The 27,178-nt window shown below is 48.6% G+C and overlaps 1 protein-coding gene across 1 annotated transcript in view; it reads left to right on the top strand.

The window, feature by feature from the left end:
- The first annotated feature begins 572 nt into the window (after positions 1-572).
- LOC140819744 (probable WRKY transcription factor 57) overlaps positions 573-27,178 on the top strand; it is a 31,084-nt gene continuing 4,478 nt past the window's right edge. Inside the window, exons 1-2 of the mRNA XM_073179930.1 lie at positions 573-779; positions 17,309-17,452. Coding sequence (XP_073036031.1) covers positions 730-779; positions 17,309-17,452 — 194 coding nt within the window. The 5' untranslated portion in view covers positions 573-729. The remainder of the gene's footprint in view (positions 780-17,308; positions 17,453-27,178) is intronic.

The following is a 27,178-nucleotide window of genomic DNA, read 5'->3' as shown; positions in this document are numbered from 1 at the left end:
CTCCATGTAGTTACAAGAAAGTAAACATGTGAAGTGATTTCTCGAAGCTTTTCCCTCCATCTTTTAAACTGTTGATTATGTGATCATGAATATATTTAAAATCTTTTAAATATATATTAAATAATTTTTTTAATATATATAAAATAAAAAATAAATCAAATAATATAGAAATCAACCAATGACAGCTTTTTTCTCGGAAACACGACTACGCATAAAGTTGTCTTTCCCTCTCTTCGGAAACCCTACTTTTCTGGTTCCATGTCGTTTTCTCCTCGGGAATTCGAGGCCTTCTCCATCTGATTATCGCATGAATCCAAGTACCACGGATAGGTGAAGTTGTCGGCGGATTCGGGGTGGTGACGGCTCTGTGTTTTCATGGCGGGGAAAAAGGTTGATCCTGAAATCGCGGCGGAGACGAACTGGTCTCCGGGAGTTTCCGAGGGTTTCTTCGGAGGTGATTACAAAGCCGGCGTCGGGTTTCACGAGTTCGCGTGGAATTTCCAGGTGGAATCTTCTGTCGGTGGCGGTGGAGGTTTTGATGATCTGGACAGGACTGAATTTGATTTCGCAGGGATCCGAGTGGATGATCACGTTTACGGCGCCGCCTCGTCCACTCCTCGGAGTAGAGAGTCGATGCCTCAGGCGCTGAAGGAGGAGAAAATGGCGTCGGGTTCCGCTTCGGCTTCCAATCCATCGGTGTCTTCCAGCTCGTGCTAGGATCGGCCGGAGATGTCGACCGCCTCCGGTGGAACCAGCTCCAATCCGTCGCCCGACGCAGCGTGAGTGTATTACCGCCACTACATGCATGTGTTGTCTAATCAAGAATTCCCTTTAGCTATGCACCGGAGAACGGGGGATTTTTACATCCACCGTCCCGGTAACTAACGTGTTCGACACTTTATCGTCTCATCAAGTGCAAAATTGATAGGTAAGTGTCGAATAGTTAAAAAAAAATCCTTAATTCTTGAATTGGATACCCTACGATATTCGATAGCACTGTGAAAAACGGGAGAATGGAGGAACATGGTCACGAGCGTCCGTACAATCTGTGCAAGAGTCTCTAGAAGCATGAAACCGTAGGCTAGGTATTTACGGAATTTGAGGATAACTTAGGGGTTCTTTGGGTGATGCCCCCAAGGGAACCCGGGCCCGGGTATAGACCCTGACCCGGAAGGTTCTCGAACTCGGGCAAGATCAGAACGGGGAGAAGATATCGAAGTACAATTACCTTCAGTGAGCCGGTGTGAAAAAAGGATCCCGGATCTTCAGACGCCCGGCGAGTTGTGCATTCAATTGTCAGAAGAATTCCCAATGAACCACTTGGCGAGCCACCGCCCAGGGAGTAATCAGCCAATACCCGGGGTAAAAACTTCCCGGTCCGAGAAGTACCTCAGAGGCACCCGGGTGGGAAACACCCGGGAAAGAGACACATTCTCTCCCTGATCACCACGTCTTCCGGACATCGCGGAGCCCATTCTCCCACGTTCCATGACCAGGTCAACTCTTAGTACGTAGCCCACTACTTTGCAACGTGGCCCATGACCCCGAATCATGGACCACCATCCGAACTTTGCGGGCAAGTTATCTACCAGCTTCATCTATAAATACCCTCCGTTGGTATTTCAAGAAAGGGGGGGGGGGGGTCTATTCTCTTTTCTTACTCACAAGCACTCACGAACACTCTTATTTTCTCTCCAAGTTTTCCTTTGCGTGCATTACTGACTTGAGCGTCGGAGTGGATACGCTGGAATAACTTCCGGCGCCTCCCTAACATTCTGTGATTTCAGGATTACTACGCAAGTCATCCCGGTCGTTACCCTTCAGGTGACAGGGAACTCAACTGGCCTGGATTACTCGAAACTTACACTGAAAAATATTCAATCGCACGTACATCCACGCATCCGACTTGGCAAATTGCAAACCCGGCTACTACCCGATTTGCCCGGTTAACATCATTGGCGCCGTCTGTGGGAAACTGTAGCTCGAGACGTAGATATGGTTTCCACTCGCAAAACTACTGGGAACAATTCTGGTCCTCAGAACCCTGAGGGGGGTAAGGGACCTCAAGAAAATCCATTATCCAGTCACGTCCCCGAGGAGCTGGCACAATTAATAGCTGCCGCTGTCCAAAAAGCCCTCGATGAAAGGGTCCCACCCGAATCTAGCCAACCAAGGGACAATGAGGCGATGGGAGAATCTCCTCTCGAGAAAGAAAAAGACAGAGAAGAAAGTTCTCAGACTTTTTCCAAAGCTCCTACCCTCACCGTGGCCCCGGAGCTGAAGGATCTGAGAAAGAAGGTGAAAGAATTGGAGGCCAGGGCCGGGTCTTCTCATATGATAACCCTGGTCAGTTCCCGGGGATGCCCTTTCTCCCCGGAGATTGTAAGCGAGCCCCTCCCTGCTCACTTCAAGACCACCAGTATCCGGGAATATGATGGAAATTCAGACCCCGAGGAGCACCTCGCCCGGTTTGAAAATATGGCGATGCTACACTGTTACCCTGACAAGATCAAATGCAAGGTATTCCTCACCACCTTGGTGGACTCTGTCCAGAGGTGGTTTGAGAAGTTGGAGCCCCGGAGCATCCAATCTTTTGAAGGTTTCAGGGACACCTTTGTACATCACTTTAGCAGCAGTAAGAAGTACAAAAAGACTGCCTTCAGCATGTTCGAAATAAAGCAGTCAGGCGATGAATCTCTCCGGGCGTACATTCGCCGGTTCAACAAAGCATCCCTGGAAGTGCCGGCTTGTGCCCCTGAAACCAAAACATCCCTGGTGAAGAAACAACCTAGGGACTTTGAAGATCTGCTATCCCGGGCAGAGAAGTATATAAATATGGAGGAAGCACAGCGACAGAAAAGGGAGTCTACCCGTAAAGAAAGAAGCGACCGGGTGGGAAAAGCTGATGATAACACCTGAGGAAATAATCTCGGGCGTTTCTCTTGATACGCCACCATGAAGCCGCACCGGGGTGAAGGAATCCATATTTACGACAGTGAGAAGGGAGCCAAGTCATACCGGTCGCCTCCAAGCCTGCCACATACCACCAAGATGTGCTCATATCACGGAGAATGCGCTCACAGAACAAGTGAGTGCCGGAGAATGAAGCGGGCCCCCTCCCAGTCGGGCCCTGGTGATCAAGAGCAGTTAGCGAAGAAATCCCGGGGACCACCGTAAGTAGAGATGCCGGGTATAGGCCGGGGGATAGAGGCCCGGCCAGACAAGAGAGGAAGGATAACGCCGGTCAAACATCTCAAAGCCGGGAAAATAAAGACGGAGGAAGGTCACCGACCCTCGGGGTGATTAAAATGATCTCGGGAGGATCGACAGATGGAGATTCCAACCGGGCCAGGAAAGCACATTCCCGGCATGAGAGTTTCGTAGTAGATGATGCAGTAAAGGGTGAAGGGCCGGTTATAAGTTTTGGCCCTCGGGATCTTCATGGAGTCAGTCTCCCACACAACAACGCCTTAGTCATCCAAGCAAAGGTGGCAAATTATGACATTCGCCGGGTCTTCATTGATTCTGGGAGCTCGGTGAACGTTATTTTCCAGGAGGCCTTGGATCAGATGAATTTGGAAGATTACCGGTTGCAGCCAGTAGAAACGGCGTTGTTCGGATTCGCTGGCCATACTGTCTATCCCCGGGGGAAAATCACCCTGCCCCTCACAATAGGAGCCGAGGAGCTCAGAAAGACGGTGATGACAGTTTTCACGGTGGTGAATGCCCCTACCTCTTATAATATCATCTTGGGCAGGCCGGCTATGAACGCCCTTCGGGCCGTGGCCTCGGCTTACCACCAGAAATTAAAGTTCCCGGTGGGGAACAGAATTGGAGAGGTAAGGGGGGACCAGCCATCCTCCCGCAAGTGCTATGCGGAAACCGTCAAGGTGGAAAATAAAAGAGCCCGACGGAGTGGTGAAGGTAGGAGGCCAGGGAAAGAGGAGGTGCATTCTATTCAACTAGTGCACATGGTGGAGGGAGAGGAGCAGGAGGAAGTAAACATTTGGCCCGGGCAACCCACGAAGACAACTAAGATAGCCCGGGATCTTGAGCCAGTTACCCGGGCTCAATTGCTACAGTGCCTGGAGAAGAATGCGGACATCTTCGCATGGTCTTCATCAGAATTGATGGGGATCTCCCCCCACGTGGCAGAACACTGCTTAAACGTCATCCCGGGCTCCCGGGCAGTAAAGCAGAGAAAAAGACACTTTGGTCCCGAAAAGGACAAAGTGATTGCCAACCACGTGGGAGAATTATTGAAAGCCGGGCAGATCCGAGAAGTTCAGTTTCCAACCTGGCTCTCCAACGTAGTCTTGGTTCCCAAATCAGCCGGCAAGTGGCGAATGCGTGTGGACTTCAGGGATTTAAATAAAGCGTGCCCAAAAGACTGCTACCCCTTGCCCCGGATTGATCAACTGGTGGACTCGACATCAGGGTATGAGCTATTATGTTTCATGGATGCGTACCAGGGGTACCATCAAATTCCCTTGGCCCGGGAAGACCAAGAGAAGGTCAGCTTCATTACCTCAGGAGGGACTTTTTGTTATGTGGTCATGCCCTTTGGGTTAAAGAATGTCGGGGCCACATACCAGAGATTGATGGACAGGATATTCACCAAGCAGGCCGGGCGGAATATCGAAGTTTACGTGGATGATATCTTGGTGAAATCCCGGGCACACACCGAGTTCATCCTAGACCTCGAGGAGACCTTCGCTACTCTTCGGGAGTTTGGGGTGAAGCTGAACCCCGCCAAGTGCACATTTGGAGTCAAGAGTGGCAAGTTCCTCGGGTTCATGGTCACCGAGAGAGGAATTGAAGTCAATTCAGAGAAAGTCAAGTCTATCACAGAAATGGCATCCCCAAAATCAGTCAGGGATGTGCAAAGACTTACGGGGAGAATCGCCGCCCTGTCACGATTCATTTCCCGATCTGCACACTGGAGCTACCCTTTCTTTCAAGCGCTGAGGAGGGCCAAAGAATTTGGCTGGGATGAGAAATGTGAAAAAGCTTTCGGCGAATTGAAGAATCATCTAGCCGGGCTCCCTGTCCTTGAGAAGCCCGGGCCCGGGGAGAAGCTTTGGGTATACCTTTCTGCCACCGAATATGTTGTCAGCTCTGTGCTGGTCCGAGAAGAAGGCACCGACCAAAGGCCGGTCTATTATGTGAGTCATGCGCTCAAAGGGCCCGAGATCAGGTACACAGAGGTAGAGAAGGTGGCCCTTGCCCTGGTGATCACAGCACGGAGACTTCGCCCGTACTTCTTGTCCCATCCCATCACCGTGCTGACCAAAACACCCCTCGGGAGAATCATGACTCAACCTGAGATCTCGGGAAGGCTTGTAAAGTGGACTGTAGAATTGGGAGAATATGACATTGAATACCAGCCCAGGAAAGCGATTAAGGCCCAGGCCTTGTCGGATTTTATCACGGAGACGATTGTCCCCGAGGCCGGTGGAATTTGGAGAGTATTTGCAGATGGGGCTTCCAGCAAAGAGGGCAGTGGGGTGGTAGTTTTGCTGATATCACCCACCGAGGAGAAGATACAGTTGGCAGTAAGGTTGGACTTCCGGGCCTCTAACAATGAAGAAGAGTATGAGACTGTTATCATTGGGATAAAAGCAGCCCGGAATGCGGGAGCTACCCGGATCCTTGTTTATACGGATTCGCAGTTGGTGGCCCAACAGGTAAAAGGAGGGTACGAGGCCCGGGAGGAGAAGTTTGTGAAATACCTAGCCATCATCAAGGAATTATCAACTCACTTCACGGATTGGAGTATAGAGCAAATTCCCCGAGATAAAAATAGTGAAGCTGACGCCCTGGCAAAAATGGCAGCTTCCCTTTCTGAATATGGGGAACCGGGTATAGCTTGTCACACTAACCTGATATCTTCGGTCGAGACCGGGCCTCCTCAAGCCCGAGAAGATAATTGGACCACCCCCCTCTTGGACTACATCTCCCGATCACGTCTACCCGAGGATGTCAAGGAAGCTAGTCGAATCAAAAGAAGAGCGGCCCGGTTTGTTGTGATCGGTGACAGCTTATATCGGCGATCTTTCCAGGGTCCCCTTCTCAAATGCATCTCGGGGGATGAGTCCATTTATGTCCTAAGGGAAATCCATGAAGGTTGCTGTGGAGATCATATTGGAGCAACCTCCCTGGCTAGGAAGGCTTTGCTTGCCGGGTTCTGGTGGCCTACTATGCAGGAAGATGCCGCCCGGGTAGTCCGCTCTTGCGAAGGATGCCAAAGGCATAGCAACATTAACCACCACCCGACTGCCCTGATGAAGCCCATCTAGCCATCTTGCCCTTTCGACCAGTGGGGCCTGGATATTGTGGGATCTTTTCCTGTAGCCCGAGATCAGAAAAAATTCCTATTAGTAGGGATTGATTATTTCTCTAAGTGGGTAGAGGCAGAGCCCCTGGATAAAATCACCGAGGAAGAAGTTCTTAAATTCCTGTGGAAAAATATCGTCTGCCGATTCGGGATACCCCAGAAGCTTATATCTGACAACGGCAGGCAATTCCAAGGAAATAAAGTCAGAACTTGGTGTGAGGAGATGAAGATTACTCAAGCTTTTACCTCAGTTGCCTACCCACAAGCCAATGGACAGACCGAGGTAACCAACCACACTATCGTCCAAGCTCTCAGAGCCCGGTGGTTTGGAGTGGGTAAGGATTGGGTAGAGGAGTTGCCCAGTGTTCTTTGGGCATACCGGACTACGCCTCGAACAGCTACCGAGGAAACACCGTTTAGCTTAGTATATGGCTCCGAAGCAGTGCTCCCAGCCGAGATCGGGCAAACTTCAGCCCGGGTAAACACATATCCGGAAATCAATGACAATGCCCGGGCCAGTGAACTTGATCTCATTGAAGAAAGGAAAGAGAGAGCAGCAATCAGAATGGAGGCCTATCGACGTCGGGTGATGAAAGCTTATAACCAGAGGGTCCGACACCGAGACCCCCAGATCGGAGACATGGTCCTCAAGAAAGCGAACCCGGCTGGAGATGTTGGTAAGCTTGATGCCCGGTGGGAAGGCCCTTACAAAGTAATACGCCGAGTCAGCTCAAGCACTTACTATCTTGAAGATGGGCGAGGCCGTCCTCTCAAAAGACCCTGAATGCTTTTCATCTTAAGAAATACTTTCCTTAGGAGTTTTTTGTAAATCTGTTGTAAATAATTGGTAAAGATCAAGCTTCAGGAAAAACTATTATTAAGCCCAGTAGGTCCTGAACCCCGACGCATATTAAGGGCCCGGGTGGTACCATGCCCCGGCTTCCCTTCAATTTATTATTAAGGGCCCGGGTGGTACCATGCCCCGGCTTCCCTTCAATTTATTATTAAGGGCCCGGGTGGTACCATGCCCCGGCTTCCCTTCCAATTATTATTAAGGGCCCGGGTGGTACCATGCCCCGGCTTCACTTCGATTTATTAATAAGGGCCCGGGTGGTACCATGCCCCGGTTTCCCTTCGATTTATTATTAAGGGCCCGGGTGGTACCATGCCCCGGCTTCCCTTCGATTTATTATTAAGGGCCCGGGTGGTACCATGCCCCGGCTTCCCTTCGATTTATTATTAAGGGCCCGGGTGGTACCTTGCCCCGGCTTCCCTTCGATTTATTATTAAGGGCCCGGGTGGTACCTTGCCTCGGCTTCCCTTCGATTTGTTATTTAAGGGCCCGGTTGGTACCATGCCCCGGCTTCCCTTCGATTTCTTATTAAGGGCCCGGGTGGTACCATGCCCCGGCTTCCCTTCGATTTATTATTAAGGGCCCGGGTGGTACCATGCCCCGGCTTCCCTTCGATTTATTATTAAGGGCCCGGGTGATACCATGCCCGGCTTCCCTTCCATTTATTATTAAGGGCCCGGTTGGTACCATGCCCCGGCTTCCCTTCGATTTATTATTAAGGGCCCGGGTGGTACCGTGCCCCGGCTTCCCTTCGATTTATTATTAAGGGCCCGGGTGGTACCATGCCCCGGCTTCACTTCGATTTATTATTCAGGGCCCGGGTGGTACCTTGCCCCGGCTTCCCTTCGATTTATTATTGAGGGCCCGGGTGGTACCATGCCCCGGCTTCCCTTCGATTTATTATTCAGGGCCCGGGTGGTACCTTGCCCCGGCTTACCTTCTATTTATTATTAAGGGCCTGGGTGGTACCATGCCCCGACTTCCCTTCGATTTGTTATTAAGGGCTCGGGTGGTACCATGCCCCGGATTCCCTTCGATTTATTATTAAGGGTCCGGGTGGTACCATGCCCCGGCTTCCCTTCGATTTATTATTAAGGGCCCGGGTGGTATCCTGCCCCGGCTTCCTTTCGATTCATTATTAAGGGCCCGGGTGGTACCATGCCCCGGCTTCCCTTCGATTTATTATTAAGGGCCCGGGTGGTACCATGCCCCGGCTTCCCATTGATTTATTATTAAGGGCCCGGGTGGTACCATGTCCCGGCTTCCCTTCGATTTATTATTAAGGGCCCGGGTGGTAGCTTGCCCCGGCTTCCCTTCGATTTATTATTAAGGGCCCGGGTGGTACCTTGCCCCGGCTTCCCTTCGATTTATTATTAAGGGCCCGGGTGGTACCATGCCCCGGCTTCCCTTCGATTTGTTATTAAGGGCCCGGTTGGTACCATGCCCCGGCTTCCCTTCGATTTTTTATTAAGGGCCCGGTTGGTACCATGCCCCGGCTTCCCTTCGATTTATTATTAAGGGCCCGGGTGGTACCATGCCCCGGTTTCCCTTCGATTTATTATTAAGGGCCCGGGTGGTACCATGCCACGGCTTCCCTTCGATTTATTATTAAGGGCCCGGGTGGTACCATGCCCCTGCTTCCCTTCGATTTATTATTAAGGGCCCGGGTGGTACCATGCCCCTGCTTCCCTACGATTTATTATTAAGGGCCCGGGTGGTACCATGCCCCGGCTTCCCTTCGATTTATTATTAAGGGCCCGGGTGGTACCTTGCCCCGGCTTCCCTTCTATTAATTATTAAGGGCCCGGGTGGTACCATGCCCCGGCTTCCCTTCGATTTATTATTAAGGGCCCGGGTGGTACCGTGCCCTGGCTTCCCTTCGATTTATTATTAAGGGCCCGGGTGGTACCGTGCCCCGGCTTCCCTTCGATTTATCATTAAGGGCCCGGGTGGTACCTTGCCCCGGCTTCCCTTCGTTTTCTTATTAAGGGCCCAGGTGGTACCATGCCCCGGCTTCCCTTCGATTTGTTATTAAGGGCCCGGTTGGTACCATGTCCCGGCTTCCCTTCGATTTATTATTAAGGGCCCGGGTGGTGCCATGCCCCGGCTTCCCTTCGATTTATTATTAAGGGCCCGGGTGGTACCATGCCCCGGCTTCCCTTCGATTTATTATTAAGGGCCCGGGTGGTACCATGCCCCGGCTTCCCTTCGATTTATTATTAAGGGCTCGGGTGGTACCTTGCCCTGGCTTCCCTTCGATTTATTATTAAGGGCCCGGGTGGTACCTTGCCCCGGCTTCCCTTCGATTTCTTATTAAGGGCCCGGGTGGTACCATGCCCCGGCTTCCCTTCGATTTGTTATTAAGGGCCCGGTTGGTACCATGCCCCGGTTTCCCTTCGATTTATTATTAAGGGCCCGGGTGGTACCATTCCCCGGCTTCCCTTCGATTTATTATTAAGGGCCCGGGTGGTACGATGCTCCGGCTTCCCTTCGATTTATTATTAAAGGCCCGGGTGGTACCATGCCCCGGCTTCCCTTCGATTTATTATTCAAGGCCCGGGTGGTATCATGCCCCGGCTTCCTTTCGATTTATTATTAAGGGCCCGGGTGGTACCATGCCCCAGCTTCCCTTCGATTTATTATTGAGGGCCCGGGTGGTACCATGTCCCGGCTTCCCTTCGATTTATTATTAAGTCGGGAAGTCCGATCACCTTCCAACACTTGATGAATTTTTCTTACTTATAAGATAAGACGAAGACACAGGGACAAATGGAAGAAATTTCATTAGGTTAAGAAAAAGTATTACAACTACCAGAAGAGGGAAAAAAGTGCAAAAAATCTAAGGGGCAGTCTCTGGCTCTGAGTCCTCCTCCACCTCGGACTTTTCCTCATCCGGGAGCTCAGCACCGTCCTCCGGCAGGGAGCTAACAGCCCGGGCTAAGTCTAGTAGGCCTTTCTTTTCCAGAGGTAGAAGGCCGGCTTCTTTCACTTGCCCCTTGCATTTGTTTAAGCCCACCTTAAAATAAGGAAAGGCTTTATTCGTCACTAGCTGCTGAAATTCTGCAGTAGCAAGGAAAGAAGCCCGCCACTCCTCCTCCAGGGTGGCCCGAGTTGCAAGATCCGCCTCCCGGGCCGCGAGAGAAGTTTCCAGCTCACCCACCTTCTCGGTGACCAGCACGAAGTAATCTAGGGCAGCCCGGGCATCCAATTCTAGCTTTTCGGCCCGGGCCTCTGTATTTTCCAGCTGAGCCTTCAGCGAAATGATCTCTGCCCGAGCCTCTTCGAACTGGCCCTGCAAGCCATTTATTGTGGTTTCCTGGCCATGGAGGGCCCCCGCATGAAGGTCTTTAAGCTGAGCTATGCGGGCCAGGGCACCCTCATGAAGAGCGGTGGTGGAGGCGACCCGAGTCTCTGTGCTCTTTTGCAAAGAGCCCATCTTCTCGAAGGCAGCTCTAGCCATCTGCCCGCTCTGCAAATAAACAAAAAAATTGTTGCAAGGAAGAAGGAGTTCCGAGGAAACAAAGAAACAAAAGTGGAGGAATGAATACTCACAGCCAGGAGGAGATTGAAACTCTCCAGCATAAGATCTCCGGCTCTTGAAGCCTGGAGGATGGTCTCCTCGGCAGGAGTGGCCACCCGCTTCAGCATCTGGAAGCCCATCGACGAGCTTCCGGCCGAAAAGATGCTCCCGGGCACGGCAGGAGGAGGGGAAGTAGTACAAGTAGGGGTGAAAGGGGATCCAGCAGGAGACACGGGCGGGACAGTCACAGATCCCTGTGCCACCCGGGTAACCACCCGGGGCTCAACACGGAGAAGCTCTCGGGAAGCTTTCCTCTTGGCAGGGGTCCGAAGAGCTAGGCCCGAGGACTCTTCCTCCTCTTCAATTAAAATGACCCCGCGCTCTTTAGGCCCGGTGGCTTCAGCAGCAGCCGGGGTCTCTTGTTCAGCAGGCACCTGGACGACCCGCTCTTCCCCGGCCTGGTCTCCAGGAACCTCCCGGGATGTAGCCTCCTGACGCTCCCGGGCCTTTCTCTCAGCAGCAGCGGCCTTACGAGCAGCCTTCCTAGCTGTCTTTGCCTCAGCCATCTTTTGGGCAAAGGCCTCTTTCATTTCGGCGTCTGCAGAAAGCAAAATAGCCCATTAGAAACAGATAAAGCGGAAAAGTAAGTAAAGAAAGTACAATAGGGGCTAGCAGAAGAAACCAACCGGGGCGGAAGGCATCGAACTCTTCGATGATGCGATCGATAGACTCCTCCACCCCGGGGCTCAGCCCGTAAGTCACCAGTAAATTTTCACCGAGGAGGGCGGAGGAGCTATACACCTTACCGCCTACCACCTCCTCACACGGGTGTAAGAGTCAAGTGTGCGGTAGTTTTCAGGAAGACCCGGCTGAGCAGGAAGGGCAGAAATAAACCCAACCGGGCATTCAGGGAGGTTAGCAGGACGAATGTAAAAGAACCGGTGTTTCCAGTCCTTGACGGAAGAGGGAATATCTCCGAAAAGTTTATGGTGAGACCGGGTCTTGAACGAAAAGGCGTAATCGCCAATGTAGCAGATAAAGAAAAAATTAAAAAGGGAGGGCTCGAGGGGGATATCGGGGTGCATGGAGATGAGGGTGAAAAAACAAATCATCATCCTAATGGCATTAGGATGAAACTGGTTGAGAGGAATGCCAAGAAGGGAAGATATCCCAATGAAAAAAGGGTGAAGGGGAAACCTGAGGCCATTGGTAACCTGGTCTCGGAAGAAGGTAAGATACCCTTCAGGTGGCTTGTCAGCCCGGTCACTAGGGCCCGGGATGACAATAGCATGGTTAGTGGGGATGGAGACAAGGAGGCGGATCTCCTCGGCAGATTTGGCTCGGAGGGAGCTCACCATGGTAGAAAACCATGGCAAGGGGCCAGAATCAGCAGCCCGGGCGGGAGAAGGAACAGCCCGGGCTGAGGGTTTCGAAGAAGTTGCCTTCTTCTTTTTCTTCTGGGGGCGGGAAGGCCCAGCCCCGTGAGAAGTTTTGAATTTTTTGAGGGGAGGAGGAGAAGGAGTTGGATTCTGAGGGCGAAAAGTGGAAACAGGGGAGACAGAAATCGGTGGACTATCGCGCAGGGCCTCGGACTCGAATTCCGAGGAGCCCTGGTAGATATCACCCGAAGTAGAAGAAGTATGGGAGGAAGACATAATGATAAAAAGGGGAACTTACGCGAGTTTGGAAGAGAAGTGGTGGTGTGAACGTCGGGAACTGATCGGAAGAAGGGCAAAGTTGCAGACGCGGAGGTTTAGTGAATGAGGAAAGTGGTGAAGGGTTAGGGGAGGAGGTATATATAGGAGTAGGAAAACGATCTGGGCCGTAGATCTAGCCGTGATCCGAAGGTCCACATTGGTTCAGAAAAATACATCCGGATCACGGATCTCCGCCGTTGATCTGGATGGATATGAACGATCAGATTCGCCTCGTAAGTCGTACCAGGCATGTGAAAGGACATGTAATCATGAAGGTGTCAGACTTATCGGATCCTCGGAAGACGGAACGTTCCCGACCGTTGGGAGGAGAGAGAAGGGCACATGTCATCATGGCAGTGTACTTAGTATTCAAAAAAGATAACCGGCATGATATTTTAAACCTGGGAGGTTTGAGGCCCCGACATATTAATTTAAGCCCGGGAGGTTTGAGGCCTCGGCATGATATTTTAAACCCGGGAGGTTTGAGGCCCCGGTATATTATGTTAAGCCCGGGAGGTTTAAGGCCCCGGCATATTATTTTAAGCCCGGGAGGTTTGAGGCCCCGGCATATTATGTTAAGCCCGGGAGGTTTGAGGCCCCGGCATGTTATTTTAAACCCGAGAGGTTTGAGGCCCCGGTATATTATGTTAAGCCCGGGAGAGTTTAAACCCCGGCATTTTATCTTAAAAACGGGAAAAGGTATGGAGAAATACAAAAGCAAAACGCGCAAAATAAGATATTATTAATGAAATCGGTGCCATATTACAGCTGCTAGCCTAGAGCCTACATGATCTTCCCACTCTGACATCCAGCTATGCGCAGCTGATTCCACTCCTTCTGCAACATTGCCTGCAACAGAACTTGATCAGTGGCCAGCTCCGCCACGTGCATCACATGAAGTTCCCGTCTGTATTTCCTCGTTAGTGCTCTCTGTGGCCTGGTAAAAGCCAAGCCATCCTGGTATGAGCGCACAAGATCATGGATCTTATACCAGGTGGACATGACCTTCACCAGAATAAGCTCCTCGGTAGTCCTCTGCAGTGACTCTAGATGAGCACGCGTTGAGGGGGACAAGTGGCCATACGGGCTGCTACAGACAGTGGATTCGCTTGAACTCGACATGGTGGAATGATCGATCTCACTTCACCTTCATCTATTTATAGGCAGGTGGTATTTAAGGCGGAGAAAGCCGAAGAGCCTCTGACCATGCGAAGCGACTGCGCATTTATACAGGAGAGAGGTTAAGCGCAGCCAGTGACCTAAGCACACGTGTATGGTTAAGAAACGCCTCGTAAATTGTTCCGAGCAGTCGAAGGGACGTGAACAAATATCAATGTCGCAATGTCATCATTGCCTCGGGAAATGAAACGTCCCTCGATAGGATTTTAATGTTAAGAATCAGAATGGTGTGGTTGTGACACCATACCAGGGGTCGGGAAGTCTTAGGTTATCGGCATTTTGTGAAGCCCGGGAAGCGCGAGTCCCCGGCATTTTGTGAAGCCCGGGAAACATGAGTCCTCGGTATTTTGCGAGGCCCGAGAGACACGAGGCCCAGGCGTGGCATTCACAGCCCGGGAAGCACGAGGCTCCGGCGTTTGTGTTAATGTCTCGGGAGGTATTAAGTTCGGGAGTTCTAGTGAGTCATTTCATCAGATAATTGTATGCAATCCGTGATATACGTGTCAATTAATGGATTTAAAATTGTTGTATCCAAGCAGTGACAGAGAAGGAAACTAGATAAAATTTTATTTAACCGTATACATTGGCACGTACTACATCGTCATATTTCTCTTCTATGACAATTATGCGTATCTTCAACCAAGCAGACAGCGGGGGAGTGGAGCCTTGCATGAAGCTGGGAGAACCGAGAATGTTCTTCAGGAGCTTCAATTCCTTCCGAAGCATCAGCTGATATACATGGCCATCCGTGAAGATGTCCACCCACTCAGCTATGTGTAGTTGTTTGCGCACTTTCTTTAGTTTGGATACCAGGGCAGAGGTGGTGGCTTCCCCAGAATCATAGAGAAGTTTCAGTTCTTGAAGCTCTTCCCAATAGCCGAGAACTTCGTTAAGCACTTCGTCTTCTATGATGGATTTTTGGACTTACAGGTTGGGCTCCCTAAGGGCTTCGGTCATTCCTGGAGTTCTTGAGCTGCTTGCACCGGCCATATCTATTGAAGTAATCAGCAAGGGATAGTGGAAGGGTTGGAGGATACCATATATATATAGGAAAGAGGAGTGTATCACGATCGTTGATTCTCGAATATATCAACGGTTGAGGTGAATATTGGAAGTTGCACCGAGCAGGCGAAAAGACAGGCGTAAATATCGAGATATCATAACAGTCCTCGAAACGCGAAACATTGCGGATAAGTTTGAATTTTAAGGCTTACGACAGCATCAGCAATGGTATCCACATCTGTAGAATTCTAGAAGACTCTGCTATCACCAGGAGAACTGTTTTTTATTAATCGGGACAGCGAGATAGACTCTAGCCCGACTTTTTTAGGAGGGAGTGGTGATGCCCCCAAGGGAACCCGGGCCCGGGTATAGACCCTGACCCGGAAGGTTCTCGAACTCGGGCAAGATCAGAACGGGGAGAAGATATCGAAGTACAATTACCTTCAGTGAGTCGGTTTGAAAAAAGGATCCCAGATCTTCAGACGCCCGGCGAGTTGTGCATTCAATTGTCAGAAGAATTCCCAATGAACCACTTGGCGAGCCACCGCCCGGGGAGTAATCAGCCAATACCCAGGGTAAAAACTTCCCGGTCCGAGAAGTACCTCAGAGGCACCCGGGTGGGAAACACCCGGGAAAGAGACACATTCTCTCCCTGATCACCACGTCTTCCGGACATCGCGGAGCCCATTCTCCCACGTTCCATGAGCAGGTCAACTCTTAGTACGTAGCCCACTACTTTGCAACGTGGCCCATGACCCCGAATCATGTACCACCATCCGAACTTTGCGGGCTACCAGCTTCATCTATAAATACCCTCCATTGGTATTTCAGGAAAGGGGGGGGGGGGGGGGGGGGGTCTCTTCTCTTTTCTTACTCACAAGCACTCACGAACACTCTTATTTTCTCTCCAAGTTTTCCTTTGCGTGCATTACTAACTTGAGCGTCGGAGTGTATACGCCGGAATAACTTCCGGCGCCTCCCTAACATTTTGTGATTTCAGGATTACTATGCAAGTCATCCCGGTCGTTACCCTTCAGGTGACAGGGAACTCAACTGGCCCGGATTACTAGCAACTTACACTGAAAAAGATTCAATCGCACGTACATCCACGCATCCGACTTGGCAAATTGCACACCCGGCTACTACCCGATTTGCCCGGTTAACATCATTGGGTATTTAGAAAATACGTGTTCATCTGTGTAGAACGCAGAGCCGCTATTGCGGCAGCAATCAAGTGCTATAAATTCGTCGGCAAATTGTCTTGATTGGAGATTTTTCTCCAACTTTCCTTAAATTTGTCTTCCATTTTTTTTTTTTAGATAATTTCTTTTTCCCCTGCAATGTTTCTTTTGGCTTAAGAATTCTTTGCTTTATTCAAAATCCAGACGAGGCATATGAAAACCCTTTCCACCTTCATTTTTATGTAACAGCAACACAACAAGAGAAGGAGGTCGGGGAAGTTCTTTTAGATATATACATTAACCACGAAAAATTTTGTTGATCATGATCCTTGTCACGTGGTCCGGTTCTTGCATTACTTTTCATATGTACACTAGATAAAATTTTCAACCATGTGGTTTTATTTTGATTTTTTCCTGGCGTGGGTTAGAAGCTAAACTTTTGTTTGAAAAATGAGTTCACTTTTGTAAGAAAAATGAGTTTTTAACTCATTTAGAATCGATAAAATAATTCGAAAGAGCACGTGATGAATGAAATTATTTCATCCTCTTTTCTTTCCAAATTTAGTTCAATAAAATAATTTTTAAGCTTAACGTTTAAATCCAAGTTTTACAAGATTTAAACTCTTGGAATTTGATTTTTAAGTTTAGGCTAAGAATTCGAAATGAAAAGTTTGTGTACCATCTTGTTATTGTTCTAAATATTTTCAAAGTTCGCGTGACTTTTAAATTTGTACTGCTACTATTTTGAAGCAGTGGTTGTTGTATCTTATGAAAAAAAATTATCAACAACCGGAAGCACCAAAACTAAACAATATTGTTTTAAGAAAAAAATGAAACTCTTCAACTCTTTTCTCGTAGCTATTTAATTCATCCATTTATATTCTATATTATTTCCCAAAACAATTACTATAAAAAAGGTACACCAACCACTTCATTGCACATGTGCGTGAAAATCATCCAACATCAGCCTTTTGCTTCACAGTTCCATATATACATGGCTTAATATGTGTCTCGTAAACTGTGTCGGACAGGGTTTTCTTGGGATTTGTTGCCACGTAATTTTAACAAACAATGTGTTAATTGTAATTATACATATATTTTGCATGGTTGGAAAAAGCGACGTGTGCCACTTAGGAAGTATAGAAAATACATGAAATTCGTGTGAAAGTTAAAAAACAAATATCCCTGAAAGTGAAGCAGTACACATATATATACTTCCTGTCGGGACATAATGAAAAGAAATGGATTGAATCAATTTTAAGCTTTGTTGCGTAGTAATTAATAAGTTTTTGTTTCCCAAAAAATATGAACACTATGCATTGTACAATACTCCTACTTTCTTTTCCCAAAAAAGTGATTAGTAATATCCTATCAGAACCTTCCATATGCACATGAAGCATTGGTATTATCAAGCTGATGCTAATCCTTATCATTTACCCAACAGTTGCATGAATTCAACATAACGGCTCTGTTTGTGTTTTCCGATGTGATTATGATTTAGGTAGTTGGAATGCATAACAAAGGATGAATATTCTGCAGGATCAAGACTAAGAAGAAGGGCCAAAAGCGAATTCGACAACCACGTTTTGCCTTTATGACAAAAAGTGAAGCTGATAATCTAGAAGATGGATATAGATGGAGAAAATATGGACAGAAAGCTGTTAAGAATAGTCCATTTCCAAGGTACATGTCCTATATACAAATCCATCAGTGGTTAGTTCCTTATAATATAAAAAGAAAATTGATATGCAAATCTGTAATGGATTCCCTGGAAAGAAAATCGACATCGAATAGTCCTCCAATGTTTTATCAGAAAGATAATTTGGATATCATCCCATGATTTATATCTAATTTCTAAACCTCAATCTGATCATTAGTACTGAGAAGCTAGAGTAACCAAGATTCTGCCTCTGAACTTTCTATAATGCCCATTATTAGTATAATGGATGATACCCCTATAAGGGTCCGGGTCATGGATGACCCGGGAAGTTTCATTGGGTAGCCCGTATAGAAACCAAGAGGGCGATTATTACCTACCCGACTGGGCACTTCATGCATAGCCGGGTATTTACTTGCCTCCCGGGCAGCTAGGGACCGGGCTTTCCTGCTAAAGCCGAGGGCTCAATACCCGAGTAACTTACTTAGAGGATCTCATAGATTATAGGGAAGAAAGCGACTGGGCGGGAAGTCAACGTCTTTAGCCTGAACGTATCCCCGAAAATATTGAGAAGAAAGGGACTGGACATGCAGTCAACGTCCCTTATTCTTGGAGTACCCACGAAGCTATCGGGAAGAAAGGGACCCGACAGGCCGTCAACGTCCGAGGGTACAAGTAGTAGGTGAGCACGTGCATCAAGGTAACCCTAGCTTCCCCTCCTATAAATAACAGGTATAATTGTCATTTACAGGGTCGAGAATCTCTTCATTCACAAGCATTCATACATATTTACTCAAAGTTTTCTTCCTTGACAACCCTGCTGACTTAAGCATCGGAGTGGTCACGCCGGACACCCCTCCGGCGCCCATTCACGAGTTCCCTTCATTGTTTGCAGGTCACAGTGGAAGCCATTTATCTTGTTCAATTTCCTAAATAACACTATAAAATTTTGATTTGATCCGGTGGAGCACCCGACCCTGCTCTTCCATTTCATCCGGATCGCATCATTGGCGCCGTCTGTGGGAAATTGAGACTAAGGCGTTGATATGGCTCACACGAGGAAGACTAACCAGAATAATTCCCGGGTTCAAGGAGCCGACGCAAATCATTCAAGACAAGAGGATGCTCCCCCTGATCTTATTACTATGACTCCAGCGGAGTTGGATAAGCGTATTAATGAAGCCGTAGAGAAAGCTATGGCTAGGCGGGAAGCTTCCCACCATGATATGCCACTCGAGAAGGAACCAGAAAAAGAGCAGGAGCAGCAGCAGGAATTGAGGGAGGAGGAGAAGAGGGGAGAAGTGGAGGAATCCTCTGCTGGATCTAAGTCACCAACGATAGTCGAGGAGATGTTGGAGTTAAAACAGAAAATGAAAGTCTTGGAAGGACAGCTGGAAAATCGTGGAACTTCTCGAGCGTCTGTCAAGGGACGGCCGTTTGCCGAGGCAATTATTCGGGAACCTCTTCCTGGAAACTTTAAATCTGCTAAAGTAAGGGCGTATGATGGAAACGAGGACTCGGAAGAACACTTGGCCAGGTTCGAGAATATGGCTATGCTGCACTGTTACACCGATAGGATCAAGTGTAAAGTGTTTTTGACTACGCTGGTGGACTCAGCTCAGAGATGGTTTGATGGGTTGGCTCCATTGAGTATTAAATCATTTGAGGATTTTCAGAAAGCCTTCTTACACCATTTCAGCAGCAGTAAGAAGTATAAGAAAACTGCTTTCAGTTTGTTCGAGGTGAGACAGGGGCCGGAGGAAGGTTTGAGGATGTATATCAAGAGGTTTAACAAAGTGGCTTTGGATGTGCCTACTTGTGCTGCAGAGACAAAAACTACTGCCTTCACTCAAGGCTTAAAAGAGAGTGAGTTTTTCAAGTCATTAACGAAAAAAGTGCCTGAAGACTTTGAGGATTTGCTGTCTCGGGCAGAGAAGTATATCAACATGGAGGAAGCTCAGAAACAAAAGAGGGAAGCCATCAGGAAGGAAAGAGGGGACCGGGCACCTAAGCCCGAGGAGAGAGGACCGCGGCGGGGTAATCCAGGGCACTTTTCCTCGCATGTGCCTCTGAAAATTATCCGTGAAAGAGAAGTGCAGGAATGCAGTAGGGATCCGGTTCCCAGTCATCAGCTGTCCCAACCCGAGAAAAATGGATTTTGCACCAGGCATGGTGTGTGTCAGCATAGCACCGAGAATTGTAAAGTTTTGAAAAGAAGTTATGTCCCACCCACCAATAAGGGGCACGACCAGTACACCAAGAGGTCAAGAGGTCCACCTTGGACCTGCCGGCCACCAGTACCTAATGCTCGAGTAGACTCAAGAAACAACCCGAGAAACGATATGGGTAGGAAATGGGAGCCAGAACCCAAGAAGAGGAGCCCTTCGTCCCCTGCTGCTGGACTGATTAAGATGATATCGGGAGGATCTACAGATGGGGATTCAAATCGGGCCAGGAAATCAAGAAGTAGGCGGGAGTGTCTGGAGGTGGAAGGATCTAGGAGGAACGAGGCAGTGATCAGCTTTGGCCCGGAAGACCTAAAGGGAATAAACATGCCCCATAATGATGCTTTGGTTATCCAAGCCCGGGTGGCCAATTACGACATTCTGAGAGTTTTTGTGGATTCCGGCAGTTCAGTCAATGTGATTTTCAAAGATGCCTTAGTGCAGATGGATTTGCAAGGGTTTAAGTTGGAAGTTGTGGAGACTGCTCTTTTTGGTTTTGCTGGACATGCGGTTTATCTGGAGGGAGAAATTGTTCTGCCACTCACTCTAGGCTCCCGGGACATCAAGAAAACGGTCATGACAACCTTCACAGTGGTGGACTCCCCATCATCTTACAATATCATTCTGGGGAGGCCGGCCATGAATGAGTTGAGGGCAGTAGCATCTACTTATCATCAAAAGATCAAATTTCCAGTGGGAAGCCAGGTGGGAGAAGTTCGTGGAGATCAACCCTCTTCGCGAAAATGTTATGTGGAAGGTATCCGGGCAGATCAAGGCAAGTCGAGAAAAGAGGGGAAGAAAGCCAGGGTGGAGGAAATTTGGAAGGGCGGAGTGGAGAAAGGAGAAGTCCACTTTGTGGCAGAGGAAGAGCAGGAAGCTGTGGAGATAGGACCAGGCCGACAGATCCGGGTGGCCCGAGACCTCGATATATCCACCCGGGTCAGTTTACTTAAAAGTTTAAGACTAATATTCATGTGTTTGCCTGGTCCCAGCAGGAACTAACAGGGATTTCAGCCCCTGATATCTGAGCATCAATTAAACATTCTCCCGGGAGCTCACCCGATTAAACAGAAGAAGAGACACTTTGGTCCCGAGAAAGAAAAAGTTATCGATGAACAGGTGAAACAGTTGCTGCAAGCCGGTCACATCCGGGAGATACAATTTCCTACCTGGCTCTCGAATGTGGTGCTGGTACCCAAAGCCGCCGGGAAATGGAGGATGTGTGTTGATTTCCGGGACCTCAATAAAGCCTGTCCAAAAGATCATTACCCATTGCCCCGGATTGATCAGTTGGTGGACTCCACCTCAGGCTTCGAACTGCTCAGTTTCATGGATGCCTATCAGGGATATCATCAAATTCCTTTGGCAAAAAATGATCAAGAAAAGGCCAGCTTTATCACCTCGGGAGGTACATTTTGTTATGTTGTGATGCCTTTTGGGTTAAAAAATGCAGGGGCCACATATCAGCGTTTAATGGATAAAGTCTTTAAGAAGCAGCTGGGAAGGAATCTGGAGGTTTATGTGGATGATATTCTGGGAAAGTCAAAGGAGGTGATGGATTTTATTGCTGATTTGGAAGAAACCTTTACCACTTTGACATCTTATGGAGTCAAGCTCAATCCTGCTAAATGTATTTTCGGAGTCAAAAGTGGTAAGTTCTTGGGCTTTATAGTGACAGAGCGGGGAATCGAGGTCAACCAAGAAAAAGTGAAGTCCGTCTTATGTATGCCTTCCCCCCGATCTGTCAAAGATGTGCAGAAGCTGACCGGGAGGATTGCCTCTCTATCTCGGTTTATATCTCGGTCAGCCCACAGAAGTTATCCTTTCTTTCAGGTTCTCAGAAAAGCCCAAAAGTTTGGATGGGATGACAAGTGCGAGCAGGCTTTCCAAGATCTTAAAAAGCATCTGGCTGAGCTCCCAGTTCTGGTAAAGCCTGAGCCCGGGGATAAGTTGTTTGTCTATTTATCCACTACTGAATATGCTGGCAGCTCTGTCTTAATAAAGGAAGAAGGTTCGGATCAAAAGCCTGTCTATTATGTCAGTCACGCTCTAAGAGGTCCCGAGCTGCGGTATAGTGAAGTGGAGAAGATGGCCCTGGCTTTAGTTGTGACTGCTCGGAAATTGCGGCCTTATTTTCTATCACATCCTATTATCGTTCTTACTAACAGCCCGCTTGGAAGAATTATGACTCACTCTGAAGTATCCGGGCGGATGATCAAATGGAATGTGGAATTGGGGGAATACGACATTGAGTATAAGCCCCGGGTGGCCATAAAAGCACAGGCTTTATCCGATTTCCTATCTGAGATGATTCAACCTGCTGAGGAAGAGAGATGGAGGGTGTTTGTAGATGGGGCTTCTTGCCTGGTTGGATGTGGAGTCGGAGTCGTGATAATCTCCCCATCGGGAGAGAAGATTAAATTGGCGGTCAAAATTGATTCCCGGGTAACAAATAATGAAGCAGAATATGAGGCTGTTCTAGCCGGCATCCGAGCTGCCTGAGAAATTGGAACGGCCAGGATTATATTGTATTCCGATTCACAGTTGATTACTCAGCAGATCAAGGGCGTGTATGAGGTCAAGGATGACAAAATGCTCAAATATGTGCATCTCATCAAAGCCCAGGCAGTCGTATTTGTGGATTGGAGCATCGAACAGATACCCCGAGAAGAAAATGGAGAGGCTGATGCCCTAGCAAAAATGGCTGCTTCTTTGTCGGAAGACAGCACCCGGGAGGTTTTGTTTGTTTCCCGAGTAGTTTTAACTATTGAAGAAGAGGAAATGTTGACAATACCCGAGGATTCTTGGATGACCCCTCTGATCAAATTCATCCGGGACAATGAATTGCCCGAGGAGAAAGCTCGAGCACAGAAAATAAAAAGACAAGCCCCCAGGTTTGTTCTCTTAAATAATATCTTATACAGGAGATCATTCCAAGGACCATTATTGAAGTGTTTGAGCGGGAAGGAAGTGATTTATGTTCTTCAAGAGATTCATGAAGGATGCTGTGGTGAGCATTTGGGGGGAACATCTTTAGCTCGGAAAGCGATGCTAGCCGGGTTCTGGTGGCCGACTCTTCACCATGATTCGGCTCAAGTGGTCCGGACTTGTGAAGGCTGTCAGCATCATTCAAACTTTCAACACAGCCCAGCCACCCCTCTGAAGCCTATTTGGGCATCTTGTCCTTTTGATCAATGGGGTATGGATATAGTCGGTCCATTTCCGGTTGCTCGGGCTCAGAAAAAATTCTTGTTGGTGGCTGTGGATTATTTCTCTAAGTGGGTGGAAGCCGAGCCCTTGGCTAAAACCACCGAACAAGAGGTTTTAAAATTCTTATGGAAGAATATAGTATGTCGCTTCGGCATACCCCGGCGATTGATCTTGGATAATGGGAGACAGTTTCAAGGAAAGGAAATAACATCTTGGTGCCGGGAAATGAAGATCACCCAGTCCTTCACTTCTGTTGCGTACCCTCAGGCCAATGGGCAGACAGAAGTTGTAAACAGAATCATTGTGCAGGCTTTAAAGACCAGACTACAAGGCAAAGGAAAGGACTGGGTAGAAGAATTGTCTAGTGTACTATGGGCATACAGGACTACTCCCTGGGCACCTACTCAAGAAACTCCGTTCAGCCTGGTATATGGATCTGAGGCCATCCTTCCTGTTGAGATCGGTCAAACATCTGCCCGGGTAGAATCTTACCCGAGCAACAATGAGGATAGCCGCGCATTGGAACTGGATCTATTAGAAGAAAAGAGGGATCAAGCCATGATCCGGATGGAAGCATATCGGAACCGGGTCATGAAATCCTAACACAAAAGGGTCCGAGTTCGAGACTTGCAGATAGGGGACTTGGTTATGAAGAAGGTTAATCCAGCTGGGGACGTGGGCAAGCTCGAAGCTCGATGGGAGGGGCCTTACAAAATCATTAGGAGAGTTAGTTCAGGATCTTTTTACCTGGAAGATGCTCAGGGGAAACTTCTTAAGAAACCTTGGAATGTACTTCATTTGAAGAAATATTATGCTTAGCCAATGTATAGATGTAATTTTCACTTTGAAGAAATAATAAAGGATCCCTTTCCTCATACTTTTGCCTACTATAAGTGATAATGCGGAAAACTGAGGAGACATAAGCCCAGGGTACTACTCCCTGGCTCGGGGCTCCGTACCTCGACCATTCCAAAGTCCCGGGACCTGTTCCCCGGCCTAAGGTTCCGTACCTTAGCTCTATATAAGCCCAGGGTACTACTCCCTGGCTCGGGGCTCCGTACCTCGACCATTCCAAAGTCCCGGGACCTGTTCCCCGGCCTAAGGTTCCGTACCTTAGCTCTACATAAGCCCAGGGTACTACTCCCTGGCTCGGGGCTCCGTACCTCGATCATTCCAAAGTCCCGGGACCTGTTCCCCGGCCTAAGGTTCCGGACCTTAGCTCTACATAAGCCCAGGGCATTACACCCTGGCTCGGGGCTCCGTACCTCGACTGTTCCAAGGTCCCAGAACCTGTTCCCCGGTTTAAATTTTTGTTTATTTCAGATAGTTACATCACAAATAATCAGTTAAAAAACAGAAGACCGATGCCTGGGTTTTCTATCTCAGTGAAGTTCTCAACACTTGGAAAATCTCTAAGAATTATTAAAGCAGGAATATCCTATTCATGTTAAGATCAGATGCTCAGCTTTTATGAAAATTGCAAAGAAGGATAAGGGGACAGAGAATATTGCATTACTAAGAGGCCCGAAAAACAGGAAATGAACTTGAAAATAAGAAAGAAATTACAATCCTATTCTATATCAACAGGGCCGGTGCCCGGCTCTTTTTCCTCCTCCGTCGGCCGCTCTTTTTCTTCTCCTTCCTCCTCTACAGGTTTCTCCCCTTCTTCCTCCTCTCCGGACTCTTCTTCCTTATCTTCCACCCCAGCTCCTGCAAGGGACGCAATGGCTAGCCCGAAGTCTGGAAAGTTGGCCCTGCCCTTGGGGATAAGCCCGGCTTCCTGGAATTGTTGAAGACATCTGTTGAAGCCGGTCTTAAAGAAAGGATAGGCTCGATCCTCCACGTCCGCCTTGAATTCTGAGGATTCCAGGAAGGAAGTCCGCAGTTGCTCTTTCTGGCGCTCAGACTCGGCTAGGGCCTTCTCCGCTCTTTCAGCCCGGGACATTTGTTCTTCTATGGCATCCATCAGGGAGGCGTTCTTACGATTAAGAATCGATTGATGCCTGTGAAGAGTTTCCTCCCTGATATGACTTTCATTTAGTTCCTCCCGGGCTTTGGCCAGCTCCGCCTGGGCAGACTCCACAGAACCCCGAAGGGTTGCCACCGTCTCTGAATGAAATTCCTTCAACTGAGCAAGCTCCGCTTGAATAAGCTCGTGCGTTTCTTGGAAGACCTGGAGTTGGGGGGCCTGGTGGTTGGCTAAGGAGGACACCTTTTCATAGGCTGACATTAACATATGTGCACCCTATTTTTCAAAGAGAAGGCAGGGTTGACAAGGTAATAAAAAAAAAAAAAAAAAGAGAGAGAAAGAAAGGAAGAAAAAAGCTTACAGCCAGAAGCTTGTTCAAGCCATCTAGGCATCGAGGGGTCGGCGGCATGCTCTTCAGGAAGGCCTGGTCAGTAGGAAGGAGCATTTGCTTAAGGAGGTCTGCCCCGACCCGGGAGGCTCCTTCGGTGAAAAAGACAGACCCGCTGGGCTGCGAAGAGAGGAGGGGCCCTGGCAAGGGCCCTTGGATAGATTCTGGAAGAAGCTCCTGGGAGGATTCCTGGGAAGGCTTCTGGAGGGGCGCCTGATCAGTATGCGAAAGAGAAAATGCTTGATTCGCCTGGGAGAAAGCCTGGTCTCCCACTTGGTCATCTTCGCTAAGAGTCAAAACCGGGGTGGTCGTAACTCTTTTTTGTCTCTGGCGGAGGGGCAGGAGGTCCTCTTCTTCTTCCCGAGAGTCAGGCGCCGCTCTCTTCTGTTCAACTTCTACCCGGGCCGCCTTCTTTGTCCGAGCTGCCACCTCCTCAGCCCTTTTTTCGGCTGCAGCCTTCCGAGCCGCCATCCTCCTTTCCTTGGCTGCCTTTTCGGCTGCCCATTTCCTAGCAAAAGCCTCCTCCATTAAATCTGCATATAAGGCAAATGAGGTTAGAATCCACGTGCAAATATCAATAAAGGAGACGATGGCACAACAGGTAAATGAGAATTACCGGGCTGAAGGCCCGAGCCAGAAACTTCGTCGACTACTCGGTCAATCGGATCTTCAGCCCGGTTACTTAGGTGATAGGTTGCCAAATGCTCTTGGGTTATAAGGGCGGAGGAAGAAAACTTTTGACCCTCCACCAAGGCTAGGCTTCGGATATAAAACTCCTCAAATTTATATGCTTGGGGAAGCTCTGGCTGACGAGGAAGAGAAGGAATGAACCCGGTCGGACAATCGAGACTAGCCGGGAGTTTGATAAAAAAATATCTGCCTTTCCATCCCTTTTGAGAGGAGGGGATATCATCAAGGAAGCGGGCATTAAGCCGAGCGGAAAGGGAAAAAGCATTATCACCTAATCTACAAATAAAAAAGTAATGAAGAACTTTGGAATTCATTAACAGGTCATGCATTCGGAAGAGGACAAAAACCGAAGCCATAATCCGGAAAGAATTGGGATGGAATTGATTAAGAGGTACGCCAAAGAATTTGGCAACCTCGATATAAAATAAGGGAATAGGAAATCGGAGACCATTTCGAAGCTGGTCCCGGAAGAAAGTAGTATAACCCGAGGGGGGTTGATCAGCCCGGTCAGAGGACTTGGGTATGAGAATAGGGTAGGAAGAAGGAATTACCCCCAGGGTTCGAAGTTCTTCCTCTGCTCCTGGACGCAAGTAGCTTGGCAGAGAAGAAAACCAGGGAATCTCTGGGAGGTCGGCTGAAGGTTGGGCAGGTACCCGGGCTTTACCCTTACCCTTATCTTTTTTGGGGATCCGGGATATGCCCGAAGAAGAAGGTTTAGAAGGTCTCGAAGAAGGTTGGGGTTTTAAGCTTATAGGTTTCGGGACAGTCTGGGTAGAAGGGCGACGAGAAGTAGGGGAAGGAGAGGAATCAGAACGGAAGGCAGTGGATTCGTATTCCGGTGAACCTCGTACGTTAGCACCAGAAGTGGAAGAAGTGGAATTAGACATGATAAAAAGAGAAAACTTACAAGTGCGGTGGAAGATCGTCGGAATGGGAAAACTTGGAGCGCCTGAAAACTGCGAGTAAAGAATTTGCTAGGGCTTCGCCGAGAGGGATAATTTGAGAGTAATTTTCGAGAAAGTGATTTTTGGAAAACCCTAGGGTTGCTATATATAAGGGATGAAGGACGATCTGGACCGTCGACTGAAAACACGTGTGCGGTCTTGATGCGCCCCAGATATCACAACGGGCAGAATGAAAGGACGGCTACGCAGAGCGAGGCGTCATGATGGCTTATCTACTCGGAATGCGAATCGAATGTGGCGGTTGTTCAGTAGGGCCAATATCATTTTAACCCTGCGTCAATCACCTAGGGGTACGAAGTGTTATC

Source organism: Primulina eburnea, chromosome 18, assembly GCF_022965805.1.
Source record: "Primulina eburnea isolate SZY01 chromosome 18, ASM2296580v1, whole genome shotgun sequence".
NCBI classification, from domain to species: Eukaryota; Viridiplantae; Streptophyta; class Magnoliopsida; order Lamiales; family Gesneriaceae; genus Primulina; species Primulina eburnea.
Note: the sequence above shows the minus strand (reverse complement) of the source record. Positions and strands in the feature narration are given on the sequence as shown.